Raw genomic sequence first — 18,879 nt, 5'->3', positions numbered from 1 at the left:
TCCAAATAACAAGATCTTAGAATGAATATTTGACTATTTTCCCAATAAAAATTCTATAGAATTATCTTAGCAAACAACTTATAACAATGTCTTATATGAAAATTATTCATATTTTGTCAATGCATAACGTTTTGTTCAGACGGTGACATTTGTTTGTGTACTAGCAAAAGTAAAACTCTATTATGGGACGAAGTCTTCATAATGTTTAATCTTCTTTTATATCTAATTCGGCTAGCAAAACTATTAGACCGATGATCAAACATGTTATTAACTGTGATATATATATATATATATATATATATATTGTTCGGGATACGTCGCAATTAGACTTTTGACACTACACCAAATATCGTCTCAAAATCAAATCGAAGAATCATCCCCACAATGAATTTAGACTGTTCACAAAAACTTTTTCACATAGAATAAATATCCCTCCAAATGCTACAACCTGATGGATAATTAGACATTTTAGTGAAGTTTTTGTTATTGAATTTAACCATTTATAACTAAAAATAAATAAATATCCAATATCAAAATTTTAATATAATTATAATAGTTTAAACGAACATTTGAAGTTGAGATTATATGGTTGGCCTATCAGGAGTTGAAGTATCTCTTAATGCAAGAAAAACGACACCAAATAATTACAAAAATGAAAGAAAAACAACTAAGAAACGCAAACATATGATTTATAACGGTTCGACAAAAATAAACATATATTCACTTCTCTAATACAAGATAAGTCTAACATTACTGTCAAGACTTTTAAAGAAGTATTACAATGATTCTGTCATAATTAAACTCACACAACTCACTCACAAAGAATTCATATTTCATATTTTTAAGACACACAACTCATAAAGAATTCATATTTCATATTTTTAAGACAAATACTTAGATTTCTTAAGTGTGTAGTTACATATTTAAATAAATTCCAACTAAGTTAACATTAATATTTTGACAAAAAAAATTCTGAAACTTTCCAAATATTGTCACTATATTCTTCTAATTGTATTATGATATTAAAAATATTTAAATTTGTTTGTGTTAATCTTATTCTTTTATATATTAAGATTATTTATAAAAAAAAAAAAATATCACTTTATTTTACTTAATATTCTAGCAAGTAAATGAACATACAAATGCAATATTTTAAATTTGAATAATTATTTAAGGAAGGATGATTTAAAATAACCTCAACTAAGAAACCCTAATGAAATGATTTGATTGTGCTAGTTTAATTCAAGGTAAGTTAATAGTATTTATAGTTTATTCAATCAAATATATTTAAAAACTCAAATTGGTAACATTTGCCGAATGAATCTAGCACTTTCTTTGTTTCTTTAAAAACAAAATGAATAAAATGATTTTTGATGGGACTCGGTGGATCCAAATAATCCACATCAATCTAACAAGCTCAATCTATATTTGATATATATATATATATATATATATAGATAGATAGATAAGAGGTCTCTAGAAGTAAAGAGTGTTTGTTGTTCCTATGGAGATGATGATGATGATGAAAAACACTTGCTACTACAAAGAACCATCACCACCCAATAAGAGCCGGAGGAGGAACCACCACCACCCCGCCACCGCAAGTCGCCGCCGTGACTTCTTCCAAGATTTACCCGATGATCTCCTCCTCGTCATCCTCTCCAAGCTCTCCATCTCCGCCACATCCCCTTCCCATTTTATCAACCTTTCCATCACGTATATATTCTTCATTTCCTTTTTCTATTCTTTATTTATTATTTATTATTGACAAACAAACAAACAAACAAACAGATGCAAACGATTTCACGCCTTGTCCCTTCAACCCATGGTTCTATCCAAAGCTTCAACAAACATACTAGCCGTTAAACCCAACAACTGGTCCGACTCCGCTCACCGCTTCCTAAAACTATGCGCCGACTCCGGCAATATCGAAGCCTCTTACATTCTCGGCATGGTATGTATGGTCTGTTGTTGTACTCTGTATATAGTCTGTAATAATTTTCTGAAAATTCATTTATGTTTCTTCCAGATTCGATTCTACTGCCTGCAAAATCGAGTAAGCGGAGCCTCACTCATGGCCAAAGCTGCCATTCACTCCCACCCCTCCGCTCTCTACTCGCTTGCCATTATTCACTTCAACGGTAGCGGCGGCACCAAGAACAACAAAGACCTCCGAGCAGGCTTCTCTCTCTGCGCCAGAGCAGCCTTCCTTGGCCATGTCGACGCACTTCGAGAAATAGGCCACTCCCTTCAAGACGGCTATGGCGTTCGCCAAAACATCTCCTACGCCCGCCGTTTCCTTCTCCAAGCCAACGCCCGAGATCTAAACAGGGAAGAACCACCTCATCCTGCCAACCGCTTCCTTACCGAGTGGTTCTGCAGCCGAGGTTTCCAGCTATGCTCACAAGCGACATGTGGACGTCCCGAGACAAGGAGGCATGAGTTTCGCCGGTGCTCAGTTTGCGAGAAGGTTAATTACTGCTCACGGGCATGTCAAGCACTTGACTGGAAGATACGCCATAAGAAGGACTGTGCACCACCCATGGATCAAAATGGAAGATGATAATATTACAGTTTGAGAAGAAGAAATCAATCAATCAATATATGCAGCAGCAGCAGCAAATTTAGTAATTTTTCTAGTAACTTCAGACTTCAGTTGTTGTTGGAACAAACAAAGATAACAATAGTAATAGTAATAGTAATAATGTGTGAAAAGGGTGGTGGCTACATTAACCATATCTTATTCTCAAAGCAGGGGACACAAGCAGGGCCTTTCTTAACCTCGATCAACTTATAACTCTTTGCGATCTCATCAACGGGGACAAGAGGAACATACTTGAAGAAACCATAATAGCGATAACAAGAAGATAGATCATATACAGTCTTGTTGTAGGTCTGTGTCCATTGTGATATACAAGGAAGAACCATCTGTGCTATCACATGACACCATGTTACCTTATTAGTCCAATACCAACTTCTCACCAATATTATCACTAACAGTTGCCTGTATAAACTAGCTGCATGTTGAATTGCTGCACTCAATCCTCCAGCTTCCACTTCTTTTGCTATCATTTTCGCTTCCTTTGATGTCTTTACCGCTATAGACTGCGCTTTGCTTAAACCTTGCTTTGCTGATCGTGGAACACACTCTTCAATTCTCTTAACTACTTCATCTACCTGTTTTGTTTTAGGTTAGGTTAGGTTAGATTATACAGAAGATCTACATATATAGAATCATCATTAGAAGAACATGCGTGAGACACCACGATTCGATCATTATTCTATAGGCAGTCATCAAACAAGATTGAAGATGGATATGTTTACCTTGAGATCAAGCGTAAGGAGGAGAGAGTAAGGTACGCCTTTGAATTTATCATAAACGGGACGAAGGATGGAGATCACTGTGTTCTCGACGATGTTGACTCTGGTTTTGAAGGAGCCGGAGTTGCGTTTTGCGCAGTCGTAGAGATTCGATGCGCATAGAAAAGCGTTGAGTGCAATCACTGTCACGAATTGTAGATGTTTCAGTTCATGATCATGATCCTTTTTCTCGATCATAACCTAAGATCATCATCATCATCATCATCAGGTAATTCATAAATTAAACCTAGACAAGGAAATCAATCAATAAATAAATACGACACAGATTCACGAACCCTATCAGATTCCATTGCGCCTTCCTCAACCACTTTTCCCCTGCCTTAACAAAATAAGAATAATAAAGAACCTGATACGTCTTTTCCTTTGCTATAAGAGCTCGTTTGATATTATAATAATTTAACAAATTAAAAATTAAATAACTCGAAGGTCTATCTATGGTACCACGTGTCCTCCATCAATTGATTCATCTAGTCCTGCTGATAGAAGTTGCATTGGATAGCTGTCTTCTTCGGTTCTGTTTGGATTATGTACTATTATTCGTACAGTTGAGAATTTTCATCTATATAAGACCCGAGGGGGATAGAAGAACTTTTTAAAGAAAGACCCTAAAATGTATTTTTATCTTTTTGCCATTAATTTAGGCAAACAACAAACAATCAAACAAAGAAATTAATGAACACACGTTAAAAGGTTTAAGAATCTAGATAGAGACAAAAGGTGTTTTTCAAAAGGGATAAAATTCTTAATACAGTAATAGAATAAAGCTTGAACATGATTTAAATCGTATCTTAGCCATATTATATAATAATAGGGTCAATATAAAGATGGAGCAGCACTACTCAGGGAAGTTCATGAATCATCATGCTCAAACTTTTCAAAGTGCGGCTTTCGGGCGCTTAATGGACTGAAGAATATGATCCTCAACCTGTTAAAAACAAGTTAAGAAAAGAAAGCTGTTAATATACAGATACAGTTAAAGCTTTTTGTTTTTCGTTTTAATGGAGTAAGTTAAGGTTACAATTTACATACCATACTTGCTTTCCTAGATCTTTTGACCTCATTGGACCAGCTACAGATAACTGCATCGCCATCATTAATGTTCTTGGACTTTGCTCTCCCATTTTCATTTCCTGGCACAAAGCTCTCTCTCGATGGCACAGGCTGCAAGATTATTAAACCATTTGGTAATTGATTGAGACGTTATTACCATTTGCAGATTCATTGAAAGAGATCATCACCTCAACCCTGGTTATGGGTGTGTTTCCACGTTCCCTTCCCTTTGAAATAGTCTGCTCGCTTCTGGTAGATCCATTTTGATGTAAATCAGACCTCTCTTTTGTACGCGTAACATCGGATCCAATAGAGCGTAAAGCACCACAGGTAGAAATGTCCCTCAGATTGCTTCCTGCACTCTGGTATTCAGCAGACTTCATCTTCATGTTTGAATTATTGGTATCCAGATCCTGTTCAATTTTTATAGTTGGACAACCAAATATGACTAGTTAAAAGTAAAATTAAGCAATGAAGAGGAAAGTTTACCATGAGGTCAACTTTCAAGGCTTTCTTGACTTCAATAAGCTTTTTCTCGGTATGATCAGATTGGATGACTCGCTTACCTGTCACATTAGTGCAAAAATTACCCCAAGTAATAAACCTGATTGTAATTGTTTAATTATAAGTACACGTACCTAGCCTTCTGCTACCTTTGGTTTCAACAAACCCATCCATGGCCATTTTGTCAATCAGCTTGCGTATAGTATACTGGTTTACATCTTCTAGCATGCTCTGAAGCTTTGTAACAGTAACATATTTCATTGGCAGAGCATGGTACAGAGCCTGCATTCACAATTGGAATGTTGTCAAGTTACAGAGTATGGAGAAAATTAAGGAAAAACTGGAGCATTGATCATGTAAGAAGCTTTTGTTTGAATTGTAGTTGATTTTTTCCTGTTTTCTGTTACCCAAATAAAATAAAATAAGGAAAAGTTCAACTCGACAAATCTAACTCACCTTCATGTACATGTGGTCTTCATGCTGAGCTTTGTCAAAAACTGCATTAATGTTTTCATTGGCTTCCTCTTTCACCACATCAAACTCATACTCAGAGTTCTGTAACACAAACTGAACATCAGACAAAAATAATAATGGTAGACAAAGAAACTTTAAATTGATAATGGAACCAAACTACTAACAAGTTAACTACAACCTGTTGCTTCTTGATGGTGAAACCATCAGTTTCATTTTTGAACATAATACCTTCCCTGACGAGCTTCTCCATAATTTCTGTAAACCAAACAAAGATTCAAACGGAAGTAGCATGATTTAAAGTCGTTGAGGGTACGGTGTGTTCTTAAATCGACTTGAACCAGTATTTGGGTGCTATTCTTTACCTTCAATCAAGACCTGCAATAACCAAAATTAGTCAACTGATGAGTTATAAGTGCAGACAAATTGAATATTATTTGGGGGAAACAGACTCCTTACTGTTGAAATCTCAGGGAAACTGGCAAGAAAATCAGTGATTTCCAAGGTGTCTCGGTGGTGAGAGTTTATCCAGTTCCTAATCTTGCTTAGCTGTTGTTCATCTTCTTCTGGATCTTGAGTATCATCTGCATCAAGTAGCTCTTTTAATTTGTTAATGATCATTTAACCAGTTCAATTTTCTTGTCAGTAAATTATGTATTACCCTCATCGATTAAGCCAGTTTCTCCTTGATCGTGATGCTTATCTATGAATGAAATTCATTGGTCCAAACATTAGTAACAAAAGCTGTGCAGTAAAATTCCAAACCATTTCTGTCAGCTTACCTACTGGTGCAACATAATACTGCTTCCCTGGAGAATGGCTAACCTGAAATATGATTTCCAAAATGTACATTTCACTGTTAGGATGGTTATAACATAGAAGATTGTCAAATGGTTTATCAAGTGATCTAGAATTAGATTTATATACCATCCAATATACTAAATCCAACATTGTCTTGCTCAAAATATCTAAAGTGAAGAAATATGCTACCTCACTATCAGAATCAGAATAATCGTCTCTTTGCCCAGAATTGGCTCCAAGGCTGGCATCATCGTCTTGAATTTCATCATTTTCATCCTCACAAGGATCTAGCACACTCTTAACCTGTACAACCTCCCAATTATAAAAATATCCAAGACTTCTCCCAGTACTATAATATGATTTCTTACTCCATTCCTTACCCTTAGAGCTAAAACAAAATGTTTGCTATTGACATTTCCAACCTCCATTTTTAAGGGATTTTTGGTCCATGCATTATGAGCTTCCTCCTCTGTACAGCCTCTGAAGAAAGGAGGTTCGTAGTCTGCAGGCTGCTAGTCAAACAAGTTATATTATTCTGCCAATATTAAGGGATAAAAGTGCTGCTACTTTGGATGATGTCTGAATACTAACAGCCTGTATACCTTACTTGGTAACAGTATAATCACATAATCTTAACATCTTAAAGATAACAGTGACACCTCAAGGGGAAAAAAATCATATTGATAAGTATATACTCAATTCACAAAAAATTAATAACAAGTCTGTTCTAAAATTTGCTCCATTGAAACAATATAGAGCTTATATATGCATGATAACAGATGGCACAATCCAAGAACTGGTCAAGTTTTCCTGTCAAACGAATGTAAAGAAAAGAATCACATACCGTAACATCATCATAGTACAGTAGTTTCATCAATATTGTTCGCTGGTATACAATTAACCAAATGTATGTCAGGGGATATGCTAAAATCAAGTTGTCAGATAATGGCATGTAACATTTGCATTGAGATACCTCTTCTGGCATCTTATCCAGAGTTCTCATCAATTGAATCAATGTACGAACCATTTTACAAGCAGAACTCCTGAAAGGATTTTTAGATTTTTTTAGTGTGAGGCAGTTCATTGTATGTGAATAGAACGGTACTGTTACCAAGCCAGATCAATCCCAGAGCATAACCTCATCTGACTGGGAGTAACTTCACTCATAGATTTGCACTTGACTGTTCCTCCCTCCTTATATCCAGTGCGGTTGATATTCATTGAAACCTCTTGGCTATCAGAACTTGAGTAACAGAAAGAAACTGGAGTAAAAGAGCACAAAATGAATTCATTAATGTTTCATGTTAAAAACATAATACAAGCAAGAACATAGTCATATTAGATACAGCAAACTTCATTTTGCTATTGCCCAGATTCAGTCAGGCTTAAATGGATCAAGCACTCTTTTAGTCATAATAACATGTTTAAGTACTCCATCAATTGTTCAAATCCAAATTAGTCTCCTATGCACCTTCAATGATTACTTACATGCATATTCCTCAATCATGGGACCTTCAATTGCTTCACAAATACAGAAAAGCAATGTTTTTAGGTACTTCTTCTGCAGTGCATCATACACCCCTGTATTAAGATATAAAGTAAATCCAAATTATTTGTCAACAACATTTCCAGTTTAAAACTAACAAGTAGAAAACCTGTAGTTCCCTAACACAGTTGTATAATTCATGCAATGTTTAAGATCTATACATAATACATGAATAACCTGATACCTTTCTCCATCCAGTCAATAAGTCTGCGAGAATCGGCATCCATGGGCATAAGCTTCTTAATCTTCATCTCTGTTTAAAATGAAGGTGTCACAAGGCTTAAAGAACTCCATAACTAATTGTTGTTCCTTTTAGTAAAAAAAAAAAAGTAAACAGAGACTGAGATTCAAACAAGCCTACCTAAGGCAGGAACGGACTTGTCATTGAAGTATTTCTCAGGAAAAAGGCCTCTGATATAGCTAATATTAAATATAGCAATCCTCAGCAGATTTCTCGTCTGTTGCAAGTAAAAATATATGAGAACATGAAAGTGCCGGATACTCTATTTGGAACCACGTATGAACAGTTCACGTATCTCAGATCATGCAAACAAATTAAGCTTAAACAATTGATGCAAACAGATTAAGCTTAAACAATTGATGCAAACAGATTAAGCTTAAACAATTGAAACGCTATACGTTTAACTTATTCTGGAATCAGTTATATTGATCATCCATTCCACAATATCTTAAACAGCTATAGATCATTCTCGCATAGTATGAATTCAATATAAATATAGTCTATACAAGCAGATTCTGTCAAACAAACAGAAGAATCATTGAAAAGTAATGAAATCCACGGTTCAATTAAAAGAAAAAACAAGTTGATCTACTACTAATCCAGCAAATAACACGAATCGAGTAAGCAAACAGCTAGAAAGAGAAGTAGAAATAGATCTACGTCTATATAAAGAAGAGAAGCTAGATTGTACCAGAAGAAGTGAATCCTGCTCGGTGATCTCAGCTTCCTTGAGTTTCTGAGCTACAACCTGAGAGATAATAGAAAATGTTATTGATCAGCGATCAAACTTAGAAGATGAACGAGATATACGAATGAGTATGAGAGAATTGTCTGCTGACCATAGTTGAGAGAGAGTATGATCTGGAGAATTTGAAACTGGATTGAAATTCAAGCAAATTAAAAGATTGGCGGGATGAGAAAAGGCAAAGTGTATATATATATATATATGGGTGGGACGAGGCGCGCAACTGCCAACTAGTACAGAAGAAATGCAGAATGTGTGATTTTTGGCTGAGGGGCTTTATGGTAATTTCTTAAGCCATGAGGGTTACTTTTTGGAGGTCTACTGTAACTGAAAATTAAAATGTGGACCAAAGTAAGCGTAATGTTCAGTTTGATTTGTCATTCTTTAGGCGGGAATTTAGTTTATCGTCTTCTTTAATAGACGGTAGTTTATTTCTGAACTTCCAAATGATTCACTATGCCAACAGAATTCTAAAATCTATTTTTAACATAAAATAAAATTATATTGTAATATAATTTGGTTACGAAAACATTTCAATAACATTCTCCTTATCTCTAAACTATACACATTCATATAATTACTAGTACATATAAAAAAAAAACATTTTCCATCCGAAACAATCACCACGGGTTATAGTCGAAAGATTTGAGTCGCTTTACTACTTCAGGCTTTATGCTAAAGCCTCGGTCATATTTGATGTTTTCATAATTTCGCTAAAGCTCGAGTGTCATAACGTTATTTCTTTATTTTATCCGACTCTAATATTATTATTAAGCTTTGTATTACTAAAGATAGCTAATGATAGGGAATGAATTTCAGTGGTAATTAAGAGAAATGTTACTTACATTTATTGTCTTGTTGATTATAAACGGAAATTCAGTTTCAATTTAATTTTATTAGAAGAGAAGACAATTTACTGTTTAGGAACTTCTTTATATTCTTTTGTGAAGACATTGATGATAATATTAATAAAATTGAATGTTTGTTGGAATTTTTTATTGAGAAAAGCTCATTTACCTATTTGACTAATGATTTTATACTAATTAATATTTTTCTTATAATTACAAATTTAATAATTTACAATTCAAATAAAACCTTATAAAATTTATTTATGTGTCACTAATTTAAGGATTAGTTTGTATTTATAACATGAGGATTGAACATATGTCCCCAATCTCTCATTCTCATATAGATATAGATCTAAGATATTTAGTTATCAATAAAATAGCAGTTTTTTTATTGCATTATTGTTTCAATTTATTGATTAAAGTTTGATATAATATCAGAGTACATCTTACACTTTCAAGAAGTTTCGATAAGCGGGGACTCATTTGTTTCGATAACAACAATCTCATTGACAAACAAAAGCACTAAACCTTAATTTCAAAGTTTTACATATACATTATATTTGTGTGTTTTTAGAATGACTAAAGTAAGTAAACTATTAACGAGAACTTCCAAATATTTCACTATGCCAACATAATTCAAAATTATATTTTTAACAGAGAATAAAATTATAAAACATTTCAATAATATTCTCCTTATCTCTAAACTATACACATTCATATGGTTAATAGTACATAAAAAAAACATTTGTTGCATGTAGAAAGTTTCCCAAACTAACCTTGTTTGGCGTTCAGTTTCCCAAACTAACCTAGTTTGTTCATTTATTCCCAAACTAACCTAGTTTAGTATTCAAATTCATTTTTTTTTTTTTCAAAATTATTATATATATATAGATATATATATATTTAAATTATTATTTATATAAACTAAATTATTTATATTTTGATATATATTTTAAATTATTATTTTTATAAATTTGATTATTTATATTTTGATATATAATTTAAATTATTTTTTTTATAAATTTAATTATTTATATTTTAATATATATATATATATTTACATTTCAAATTTATTATATATATATATATTTACATGTATATATATATATGTGACCGTATGATTTTCATCCCCATAAATTTATATTTTTTACTATTCAAATTATTATTTATATTTATTGGATTGTCTTTTATTAAAATAATTTTGACAACTTTTCATTCAAATTATTATTTATATTTATTGGGTTGTGTTTTATTAAAATAATTTTGACAACTTTTCATTCAAATTATTATTTATATTTGTTGGGTTGTCTTTTATTAAAATAATTTTAACAACTTTTCATTGTGATATAATTTTATAATAAAAATTTTATCAATTTTTAATGTGTTGTATTCCTAACTTAAGGGTTGTAAAAAAAAATATGTCTTAAGTTAATGGAACATTAAATATTTATATTAAAATATAAATAATTAAGTTTATAAAAAAAATAATTTAAATTATATATCAAAATATAAATAATTAAATTTATAAAAATAATAATTTAAAATATATATCAAAATATAAATAATTTAGTTTATATAAATAATAATTTAAATATATATATATAATAAATTTAAAATGTAAAAAAAAAATTGAGTTTGAATAGTATAATAGGTTAGTTTGGGAATAAATGAACAAACTAGGTTAGTTTAAGAAAATGAACGCCAAACAAAGTTAGTTTGAAAACTGTTCGTTGCATGTATGTGGCTCAGACCATCTGAATCAATCATCACGGATTATAGTAAAATTTTGGAGTCAGTTTACCCACTTCATTCTAAAGCCTTGGCCATATTTGATGTTGTCACGGTTGCGGTAAACTTCGAGTTTTATAACATTATTTTTTTAATATGAATCGGAGTCTCTAACTCTAATATTATGATTATGGCGAATGAATGTCCATAACATAGCATATTAGGAAAAATGTTTAATATAAGTTGAATTTCAGTTTTAATTTATTTATAATAGAAGACAATTGATTTTCTCATATTTTAATAATTTTACTAAATTTGATATTTTAAACTGTAATTATTTTGTAATTCAAATATGGAACTTCTTTGTATTGTTTGGGGAGGATATTGATGATGATATTAATGAAATATAATATTTTTTAAAATTTATTATTTATGTAAATTCATTTACTATTTAATTAATAATTTTATATTAATTAAGATTTAATAATTTTCAATTTCAAATAAGACCTTATAAAATTTATTCATATATTTTTTTTAATATGTATCACTAGTTCAAGGGCTAGTTCTTATTTTTATAACCTACAAAGCGGAAAATTTCACGAAATAATTCTAAAAATTTTAGGCCCTTAAATGCGCCGGTAACTAGCGTATAAATTTAATTGCGCAAATGACAATTCAAAATATTTTGACGAAATTATCCCTTCGCGTAACGCGAATGGCAGATCGTCTCGCGAAGGAAAAGTCTGTGAAATTACTCTGTCGCGTAACGCGAATGGCACGATCGTCACGCGAAGGGCACGATTATTCTGGACTTTTCACAGGTTTTTCCTTCGCGAGACGATTCTGCCTTTCGCGTTATGCGACGAGATAATTTCGTCAGAATATTTTAAATTGTCATTTGCACAGTTAAATTTATCCATTAAATGAACAGGTCATTTCGTCACATTTCCCTTAGAGGGATAATACTGACAGAGACATCACGTGAAAAAAATAAGTCACCGGAAATCATCTATTTTATCATTTACTGCATTCTCAAGAAGTTTTGGTAGAGTTCATTTTATTTCGATTACCGACAATCTTCTTAATGAGACATAGCATCATGTGAACCCTAATTTTAAAGTTTGATATTTATTTTCTTTTACTATTTTTACAAATATATATATATACCTTATGCTAGATTTTTATTTATATTTTTGTTTTTTTAAAATGTTTAAAGCAAATTTTTAATGATGGTTTTCTCTCACTGGACAATTTGAAGAAAAAAAACATTTATGAAAGAATTTTGGAACCTAAAAGTTATAGGTTCTGGATATTGATAAGATGGTGTGAAAGGATTTATATTGCTTGTTAGCTTCAATCTATTGAATTTTTTTTCCAAAGTTATTGCCATATAAACTTCATCCATTTATGAACTTCATCCATTTATGTTTTGTTTCTTGCATTATTTATTTATTTCCTTTTTCCATTTTTATGAGGTTGTTCGGATTGAGATTTTAATGGCATCCTTTGTCTTGTCCACACTGAAGAATTGCTCGGCGTATATCAGTCAGCCCTCGACATCGGGTCCATCAAACTGAGGAAAGTCGACCTTGGTTAGCCGAGTGGGAGGAACATAGTGTTGGTCGCGATTTTGGCCAGGGTGATGGGGACGATATGGGGGGCCGTGGCAAGAAGGCTCATCATCATCATCATAGGGGCCGACGCGGGTAGGGATGTAAATGAACCAAGCTGCTCGCGAGCTATTCGAATCTCGGCTCGACAAAAAGCTCGTTCGAGCTCGTTCGTCAATCTTAACGAGCCGAGCTCAAGCTCGTTTAAAAGCTCGAAAATTTAAACGAGTCGAGCTTGAACTTCTCGATATTCGGCTCGTAAGTTCACGAACATGTTCGTTTATAGGCTCGCTTATAAGCTCACGAACATGTTCATTTATAGGCTCGCTTATAAGCTCGCGAACAAGTTCGTTTATAGACTCGCTTATAAGCTCGCGAACAAGTTCGTTTATAGGCTCACGAACACTTTCGATTATAATATTGTTTAAATATAATTTATAAATTATTAAAAAAAATAGTAATATATAAATAAATATTATAATAATTAATATTATTATTACATGATTATATTTATATTAATATAATAATAACCTATAAAGCTATAATTAAACTTAGGGTTAATAAATAGAGCTTTCTAAACGAGTTTTAAACAAGCTTTCTAAACGAGTTTTCTAAACGAGCTTTAAACGAGCCGAGCACGAGCGACTCGTGAGCTCAAATAAATCCATACGAGTCGAGCTCGAGCTCGATTGTAAAAGCTCGAAATGAGCTTGAGCCGAGCTCGAGCCCGAATATATACTAGACGAGCCGAGCTCGAGCATGATACTGTTCGGCTCGGCTCATTTACTTGTGCTCGTTATTAAAACAATCGACCGCATAAGCATATCGAGCTTACCTTAACCCTATGTATAGGGAATGAAGTGTCATTTTTTAATTTGACTGAAAATCTGAAAATTCTCTCTCCTATTAGATTTTCAATCCATTTAAAAAGTGACACATCATTCCCTATATATTTCTATTAATTTTTCCTTTCCCTGTCATTACTTTTTTTTTTTTTTTTTTTTAAAAAGTAAATAAATAAAGAAATTGAGGATTAGTAATTGTTCATTTAATAAATAAATAAAAAATTCTCGAATGGGCGCCCTAGATTGAAAGGGGAAATCCATGATTTTCCCGCCATTATTTGATAAAAACCCCTGCTTGATTTTCGAAGCAAGACGACAATCACAAAATCCGACGATGGCCGGAGAAGGAGAGGAAGATATTGCTCCGACTAATCTGAAAACATCCTTTCCAACGGGTCGCGTCAAGAGAATCATGAAACTCGACAACGAGATTAACAAGATCAACTCGGAAGCCCTATTTCTGATCACGTCTTCCGCCGACCTTTTCCTCAAGTTCCTCGCCGAGAAATCTGGCCAAGTCGCAATCGAGAAGAAACGCAAGACAGTCAATCTGGAGCACCTGAGAACTGCAGTTGAGAATCACCAGCCGACCAACGATTTCCTCCTGGATTCCTTACCGATTTCCTCCCAACCCTTGGAACGCGCTCCAGTAGATCGTAATAAAACTCGTCATGCTGATCTCGCTCCCCCTCCTGGCACTCGTCGCATAGACCAATTCTTTAAAAAGAGTTCCTAATCTTTAATATCTTCAATTTTGTCAGATCTACTGGCTATAGCTTGTTCTCAATTCTGTTTGTAGTAGTTCTAGCTGTTAGAGTTTGATTCCTGCAGCTTAACTCATTTTGGATCTATGTCATTAACTAGTTCAAGGAAAATCACCTTCCTTTTTACTCACCCATGATGTTATATAATGTTTTCTATATGCTCCTATTATGTATGCGTTATCCCTTGATCAATGTGTCAGTTTTAATGATTGCAATACACAAACATTTCAGAAGCCATAACAAACTTGCTAGTCTTTTACTATTTTCTTGTGATAGATGGAAGAGGAATTGTGGAGTAAGTCAAATGGGTCTTGAGGTTTGCACCTGTATTGCTTGTGCTATTTATGAATCATTTGGGTTAAATTCTACTTCACATGATATTATGATGAAGGAGAAATGACCAATAGGGTTTGTGGATTACCAATTAATGACTTTTGAATGAGACCAATACTTGACCATGTAGTACAAATAAGCCTTTCACTGTCATGCTTTCATGGCTAGGCATTACAGTTGAATGGAAGTCCAAACATGGTTTCTCACCTCCAATTGTCTATTTTCTCTAAATACTCTAATCCTTAGAGATTGTTACATTGCCACACTGTGCATCTCATGTTAAAATTAGTGAGAAATGTTGCAAGAACAGAGAAGCTCTAAACAGTTCGATAAGAGAATGATTTTGGCAATCTATGACCAGATGCGATATGTCAATAACTCCATCGCTTGAGAGTGACATTATAATGCTAGTTGTTTAACCAATGGTTGCTATTTACTGCTGGGCATTGCTCAGTGAGAATGATTATCTAACTTTACTTACTGGTTGAGTATTTTGTTAGCAATTGTTCTAGCACATGTTGCACATCTCAGATTCTTATGATTACTTCTGCTTACTAAATGCCAATTTTCATCAGAGCATACTGCAGAGGAACAAATAGTCCCACATCTATAAAGTGTGACTTTGCTATTTTCTTCTAACCATAAATATTTCCTCTTAACATGTAATGCCCATTTTTTCCACTGGCCCCATTATATATCTGTTTAATCCTTGCTCATGAGGAGATCAGCACGGTCAATTTCTTTGATAGGTAGTGGGTTTTTAACAAAACTGAAGTTTGAGCGCTTATAAAAATGAGTAGAGATAGAGAGAAAGAACTCATAATCAACAAGGGTACATGAAATTCCATAGGAATCCAAATATGCATGGACAGTTTATTACTTGTTGACTTCTATCAATTATGAAGTGATGCTTACTCTCAGTAATCTATACAGGATTCATTTTCAGGTTGATGCTTACTCTGACTAATACTCTTCATTGGGTTCTTTTCTTTAAGATTCTATTTCATTATTTCCGTGTTTATACCTCATATGTAGATGAAACTAAACTGAAACATTGTTTCTGTGAGCTTGTGGCAATATTATGTCAGAATGCTGTAAGGTATCCTATTTCTCATCAATATTCATTTGGATAAACTTGTGTATCAAGTCCTTTGCATACATATAATTATTTGCACTGTCACACATAATGAATAATACAATTACAACTTTTGTAAAGCTCTATGCAAATATGAATAACAACAAACTGAAAACCAGGCTCGAAACTGCAAGACTGGGCTGCCGAATTTGACTCGATGCCTGGATGAAATCAAGGACAATATTGTCTATCACAGGTCCGCATGAGAAGTTTTCACTTGTCCTGCTCTGATTAAAGCTTGAGAAACTGATAGGAGTCAGGCTTGAAAATGCCCCAAACTGCATAGAAAATCTTTCTGTGAATCCTTTGCCACTACTCTGCACTGAAAAGTTCTGTATAACAGGTCCAGCTTGAGCATACACTATGAAATCTCCAATACATGAGTTATTAGCATCTCCAATTGTGAACTGTAACTTGTATGTTGAATCCTTTGTCAGAATTGTGTTTGCCAGGATTCCTGAAGGAGCTCCAGACACCAACTCAATAGCTGCTTTTCCTACTGGAACGTGATAATGTTTTGAATCTATGTACTTGACCGTACCCATGATAGCCCATCGCTGGAGAGGTGATTCTTGCTCGTCTGGTTCTTCATCCAGCAAAACTCCATCAGTTGCATTTGCAGGAAATGCAGGTCCGACTTCAAACCCATTGTTTGTCAGTATGTTGCCTGCTCCATGTTTTAGAAGTTTTCATCAACATTTAAAGTTGGTTATTTTCAACCAAGACCATGTTTATTGAAAATGAAGTTATTTGAACCTTGTCTGATGTGGGTTATTTGAGATTAATTTCAAATAACCCCTTATCTAATCAACCACAAGGTTATTCAAATAACCCTAGATGGCTAGATCAAACAAGCCTGTGTTAGTATTTTGGTTGATTATGTGATTGATGAGATTTTTTTATTGGATATTGAGTTATTTGAGGCCCAAATCAAAAGACATGACTACAAATGCCTCATTTAGAAAACACTAATGAAATCACGTTTAGAAACAAAACATAAAAATTGGTTGTTTCTTACGTGGATTTGGATTTGGATTTAGATTCATAAACATAAACAGAAAGTATTGGCAGATAGGCCTAATATGTACATACCGTCGTAGAATATTTCAGGTCCGACTCCTTTAATAAGAAAGGAGTCCACAATAGGGTCACAAGAAGTATTGCTGCTTCCAATTGATACTTTCTGAATCTGAAGATGTATTATGTCCATGTTTGTGAATTGGAAAGCACGGCTTTCCCATGTTCTATTCCCATACAGTCCTAGAAATCGAAAGACTTTAAAACTCTCAGAAGTCGAAATGTTGAGAGCAAAAGAGTTGTTGTTAGCCATGCAATCCACTCGATCAACTGCTAATGTGAATGTAATCACATAATTCATAGAGTTTCCTGTTGTTTTGAACGTTTGGTTGATTCTACCGTTCTGACCCAACTGAATAGCATGTCCATTAGCAACAGTTACGTATCGAACTGTACCATGGAAGGACCAACCGGGCAGAGTGTTGGCTTGTTCGGTGAGTAGGAATGGCGAGGTGGTGTTTGATGTTATGTTTGTTGGTGCTAACTCGAAATCTGGATTTTGAATGATTGCTGCAAAAGGAAGAAGGGATTGGTCAATAGGATTGAATAAAAGTAGTAAATGTTGTTATTACCTGCATATGATATTAGTGTTATCATAGGATACATGAAAGCGAATCTGAGGAGCAATTGAGACATCATTTTGATTCAAAAGAGTCAATTAGTTGGCTTCAAAGATCTCAAGTATTTGGAGATATCAATAGGTGAGAAGAGTTGACTTTGGATAGTAGTAGTATTTAAGCTTTACTTAGTGTAGATTGTTGACTTTCTAATTATAGCAAATAAATATATATGATCCTGCAAGCTGTATGAAAGATTTGGATCGGCATGGATTCAGGTAACGGAATTTAAATATCTTTGCAATATTTTAATGTGTATTGGTAATGGAATTTAAATATCTTTGTAATACTTTACTAATGTGTTTCATAATTATGAAATTGGAATTGTGGGTTATTTTCAATTATTAAGTTAGTCAGATTATTTAATATTAAGAATTAAAATTAGATTAGTAATTTTATTGAAATTCAAATTAATATGATTTTGTATTTTTTAGTTTTACATTTTTTAATTTTTAATTTTAAATTATAATTATTTTTTATATTTTTTAAATAAAATATCTTATTATTTTTTTATCGTATATAACACTAACGGTTGAATCCGATCTAACTTTTTTTAATTTAAAAATTAAAATGTCAAACTAATTTATTTTTTTAATTTAGTAAGTTCATATTTTTTTAATTTGTAAAGTTAAAACGTTCGAAATTTTTATTTAAGATGTGTTGAATATATATATATATATAATTTAAGAAATTAACATGTTTAACTGATAATTTTTCTTCTGAATGATAATTCAATAGACAAAATTCTCGACACTTTAACCATCTTAGTTGTGTCTAATATTTTAATAATATAGATATATTTAAATTATTTTTATTATATTAATTTTTAAACAAAATAATTTGAATTAAATTATAATTTTATATTTTTTTTAAATAAAGAAATTTAATTGTAATTTAATAACTTTTATAAAATTGGAATTAAAATTTGAATTTGAATTTCAATCATTTAACATCTGTAGTTGTGCTGGAATTTTTTTTTTGTATTTATTGTTATTACCTCAATGAGAATCAAATTTATTTTACTATAAAGCCTCGTTGGTATATATATTCATCCCGAATATTAAAATATTATATCATAACTTAATTGAGGATGATGTATATTTATATATTATATACAACTCACATGGTTGCTTGATGATATATTTTTATTTCTTGGTTTACTCATTTTTTTAATTTGCATTTT

General features: G+C 32.7%; 6 protein-coding genes across 6 annotated transcripts; 2 read left to right on the top strand and 4 right to left on the bottom strand.

Annotated features, from left to right (window-relative positions):
* The first annotated feature begins 1,387 nt into the window (after positions 1–1,387).
* On the top strand, positions 1,388–2,668 carry LOC124922311 (F-box protein At1g67340-like). Its single transcript, XM_047463046.1, has 3 exons — positions 1,388–1,716; positions 1,792–1,954; positions 2,030–2,668. The coding sequence occupies exons 1-3, from the start codon at positions 1,505–1,507 to the stop codon at positions 2,561–2,563; spliced, it is 909 nt and encodes a 302-aa protein (XP_047319002.1). The 5' UTR covers positions 1,388–1,504; the 3' UTR covers positions 2,564–2,668.
* Positions 2,595–3,754, bottom strand: LOC124922312 (REF/SRPP-like protein At1g67360). The gene is made up of 3 exons (XM_047463047.1): positions 3,657–3,754; positions 3,325–3,561; positions 2,595–3,177 (listed from the first exon to the last, which is right to left on the bottom strand). Exons 1-3 carry the CDS (start codon positions 3,669–3,671, stop codon positions 2,725–2,727), a joined length of 705 nt encoding a protein of 234 aa, XP_047319003.1. The 5' UTR covers positions 3,672–3,754; the 3' UTR covers positions 2,595–2,724.
* Positions 3,755–4,133: 379 nt separating this feature from the next.
* Positions 4,134–8,892, bottom strand: LOC124922310 (meiosis-specific protein ASY1). The gene is made up of 21 exons (XM_047463045.1): positions 8,834–8,892; positions 8,686–8,742; positions 8,115–8,211; positions 7,938–8,006; positions 7,696–7,788; positions 7,346–7,469; positions 7,181–7,250; positions 7,052–7,093; positions 6,588–6,716; positions 6,397–6,510; positions 6,189–6,231; positions 6,068–6,109; positions 5,866–5,990; positions 5,772–5,784; positions 5,588–5,664; positions 5,392–5,490; positions 5,070–5,217; positions 4,921–4,997; positions 4,620–4,844; positions 4,411–4,542; positions 4,134–4,306 (listed from the first exon to the last, which is right to left on the bottom strand). The coding sequence occupies exons 1-21, from the start codon at positions 8,834–8,836 to the stop codon at positions 4,256–4,258; spliced, it is 1,830 nt and encodes a 609-aa protein (XP_047319001.1). The 5' UTR covers positions 8,837–8,892; the 3' UTR covers positions 4,134–4,255.
* Positions 8,893–14,025: 5,133 nt separating this feature from the next.
* LOC124921874 (negative cofactor 2 complex subunit alpha-like) lies at positions 14,026–14,664 on the top strand. The gene has a single exon (XM_047462576.1). It carries the CDS (start codon positions 14,030–14,032, stop codon positions 14,504–14,506), a length of 477 nt encoding a protein of 158 aa, XP_047318532.1. The 5' UTR covers positions 14,026–14,029; the 3' UTR covers positions 14,507–14,664.
* Positions 14,665–15,838: 1,174 nt separating this feature from the next.
* On the bottom strand, positions 15,839–16,719 carry LOC124921922. Its single transcript, XM_047462631.1, has one exon. The coding sequence runs from the start codon at positions 16,545–16,547 to the stop codon at positions 16,086–16,088; it is 462 nt and encodes a 153-aa protein (XP_047318587.1). The 5' UTR covers positions 16,548–16,719; the 3' UTR covers positions 15,839–16,085.
* Positions 16,720–17,044: 325 nt separating this feature from the next.
* Positions 17,045–17,715, bottom strand: LOC124925265. Its single transcript, XM_047465239.1, has 2 exons — positions 17,652–17,715; positions 17,045–17,589 (listed from the first exon to the last, which is right to left on the bottom strand). The coding sequence occupies exons 1-2, from the start codon at positions 17,713–17,715 to the stop codon at positions 17,045–17,047; spliced, it is 609 nt and encodes a 202-aa protein (XP_047321195.1).
* Between the last annotated feature and the right edge of the window lie 1,164 nt (positions 17,716–18,879).

This window comes from Impatiens glandulifera, chromosome 1 (assembly GCF_907164915.1).
Source record: "Impatiens glandulifera chromosome 1, dImpGla2.1, whole genome shotgun sequence".
Lineage (NCBI taxonomy): Eukaryota > Viridiplantae > Streptophyta > Magnoliopsida > Ericales > Balsaminaceae > Impatiens > Impatiens glandulifera.
Note: the sequence above shows the minus strand (reverse complement) of the source record. Positions and strands in the feature narration are given on the sequence as shown.

Excerpts from the sequence above, each read along its gene's own strand:
- LOC124921874 (XM_047462576.1), top strand. The coding sequence starts at position 14,030 with ATGATTTTCCCGCCATTATTTGATAAAAACCCCTGCTTGATTTTCGAA.
- LOC124921922 (XM_047462631.1), bottom strand. The coding sequence starts at position 16,547 with ATGGGTACGGTCAAGTACATAGATTCAAAACATTATCACGTTCCAGTA.
- LOC124922310 (XM_047463045.1), bottom strand. Across the intron at positions 6,511-6,587 it reads ATTTTGTTTTAGCTCTAAGG|GTTAAGAGTGTGCTAGATCC; the intron begins GTAAGGAATGGA and ends GAGGTTGTACAG. Across the intron at positions 4,307-4,410 it reads GATCTAGGAAAGCAAGTATG|GTTGAGGATCATATTCTTCA; the intron begins GTATGTAAATTG and ends TGTTTTTAACAG.
- LOC124922311 (XM_047463046.1), top strand. The coding sequence starts at position 1,505 with ATGGAGATGATGATGATGATGAAAAACACTTGCTACTACAAAGAACCA. Across the intron at positions 1,717-1,791 it reads TTTATCAACCTTTCCATCAC|ATGCAAACGATTTCACGCCT; the intron begins GTATATATTCTT and ends ACAAACAAACAG. Across the intron at positions 1,955-2,029 it reads CCTCTTACATTCTCGGCATG|ATTCGATTCTACTGCCTGCA; the intron begins GTATGTATGGTC and ends TGTTTCTTCCAG.
- LOC124922312 (XM_047463047.1), bottom strand. Across the intron at positions 3,178-3,324 it reads TCCTTACGCTTGATCTCAAG|GTAGATGAAGTAGTTAAGAG; the intron begins GTAAACATATCC and ends AAAACAAAACAG.
- LOC124925265 (XM_047465239.1), bottom strand. The coding sequence starts at position 17,715 with ATGTCTCAATTGCTCCTCAGATTCGCTTTCATGTATCCTATGATAACA. Across the intron at positions 17,590-17,651 it reads AACACTAATATCATATGCAG|CAATCATTCAAAATCCAGAT; the intron begins GTAATAACAACA and ends TTCCTTTTGCAG.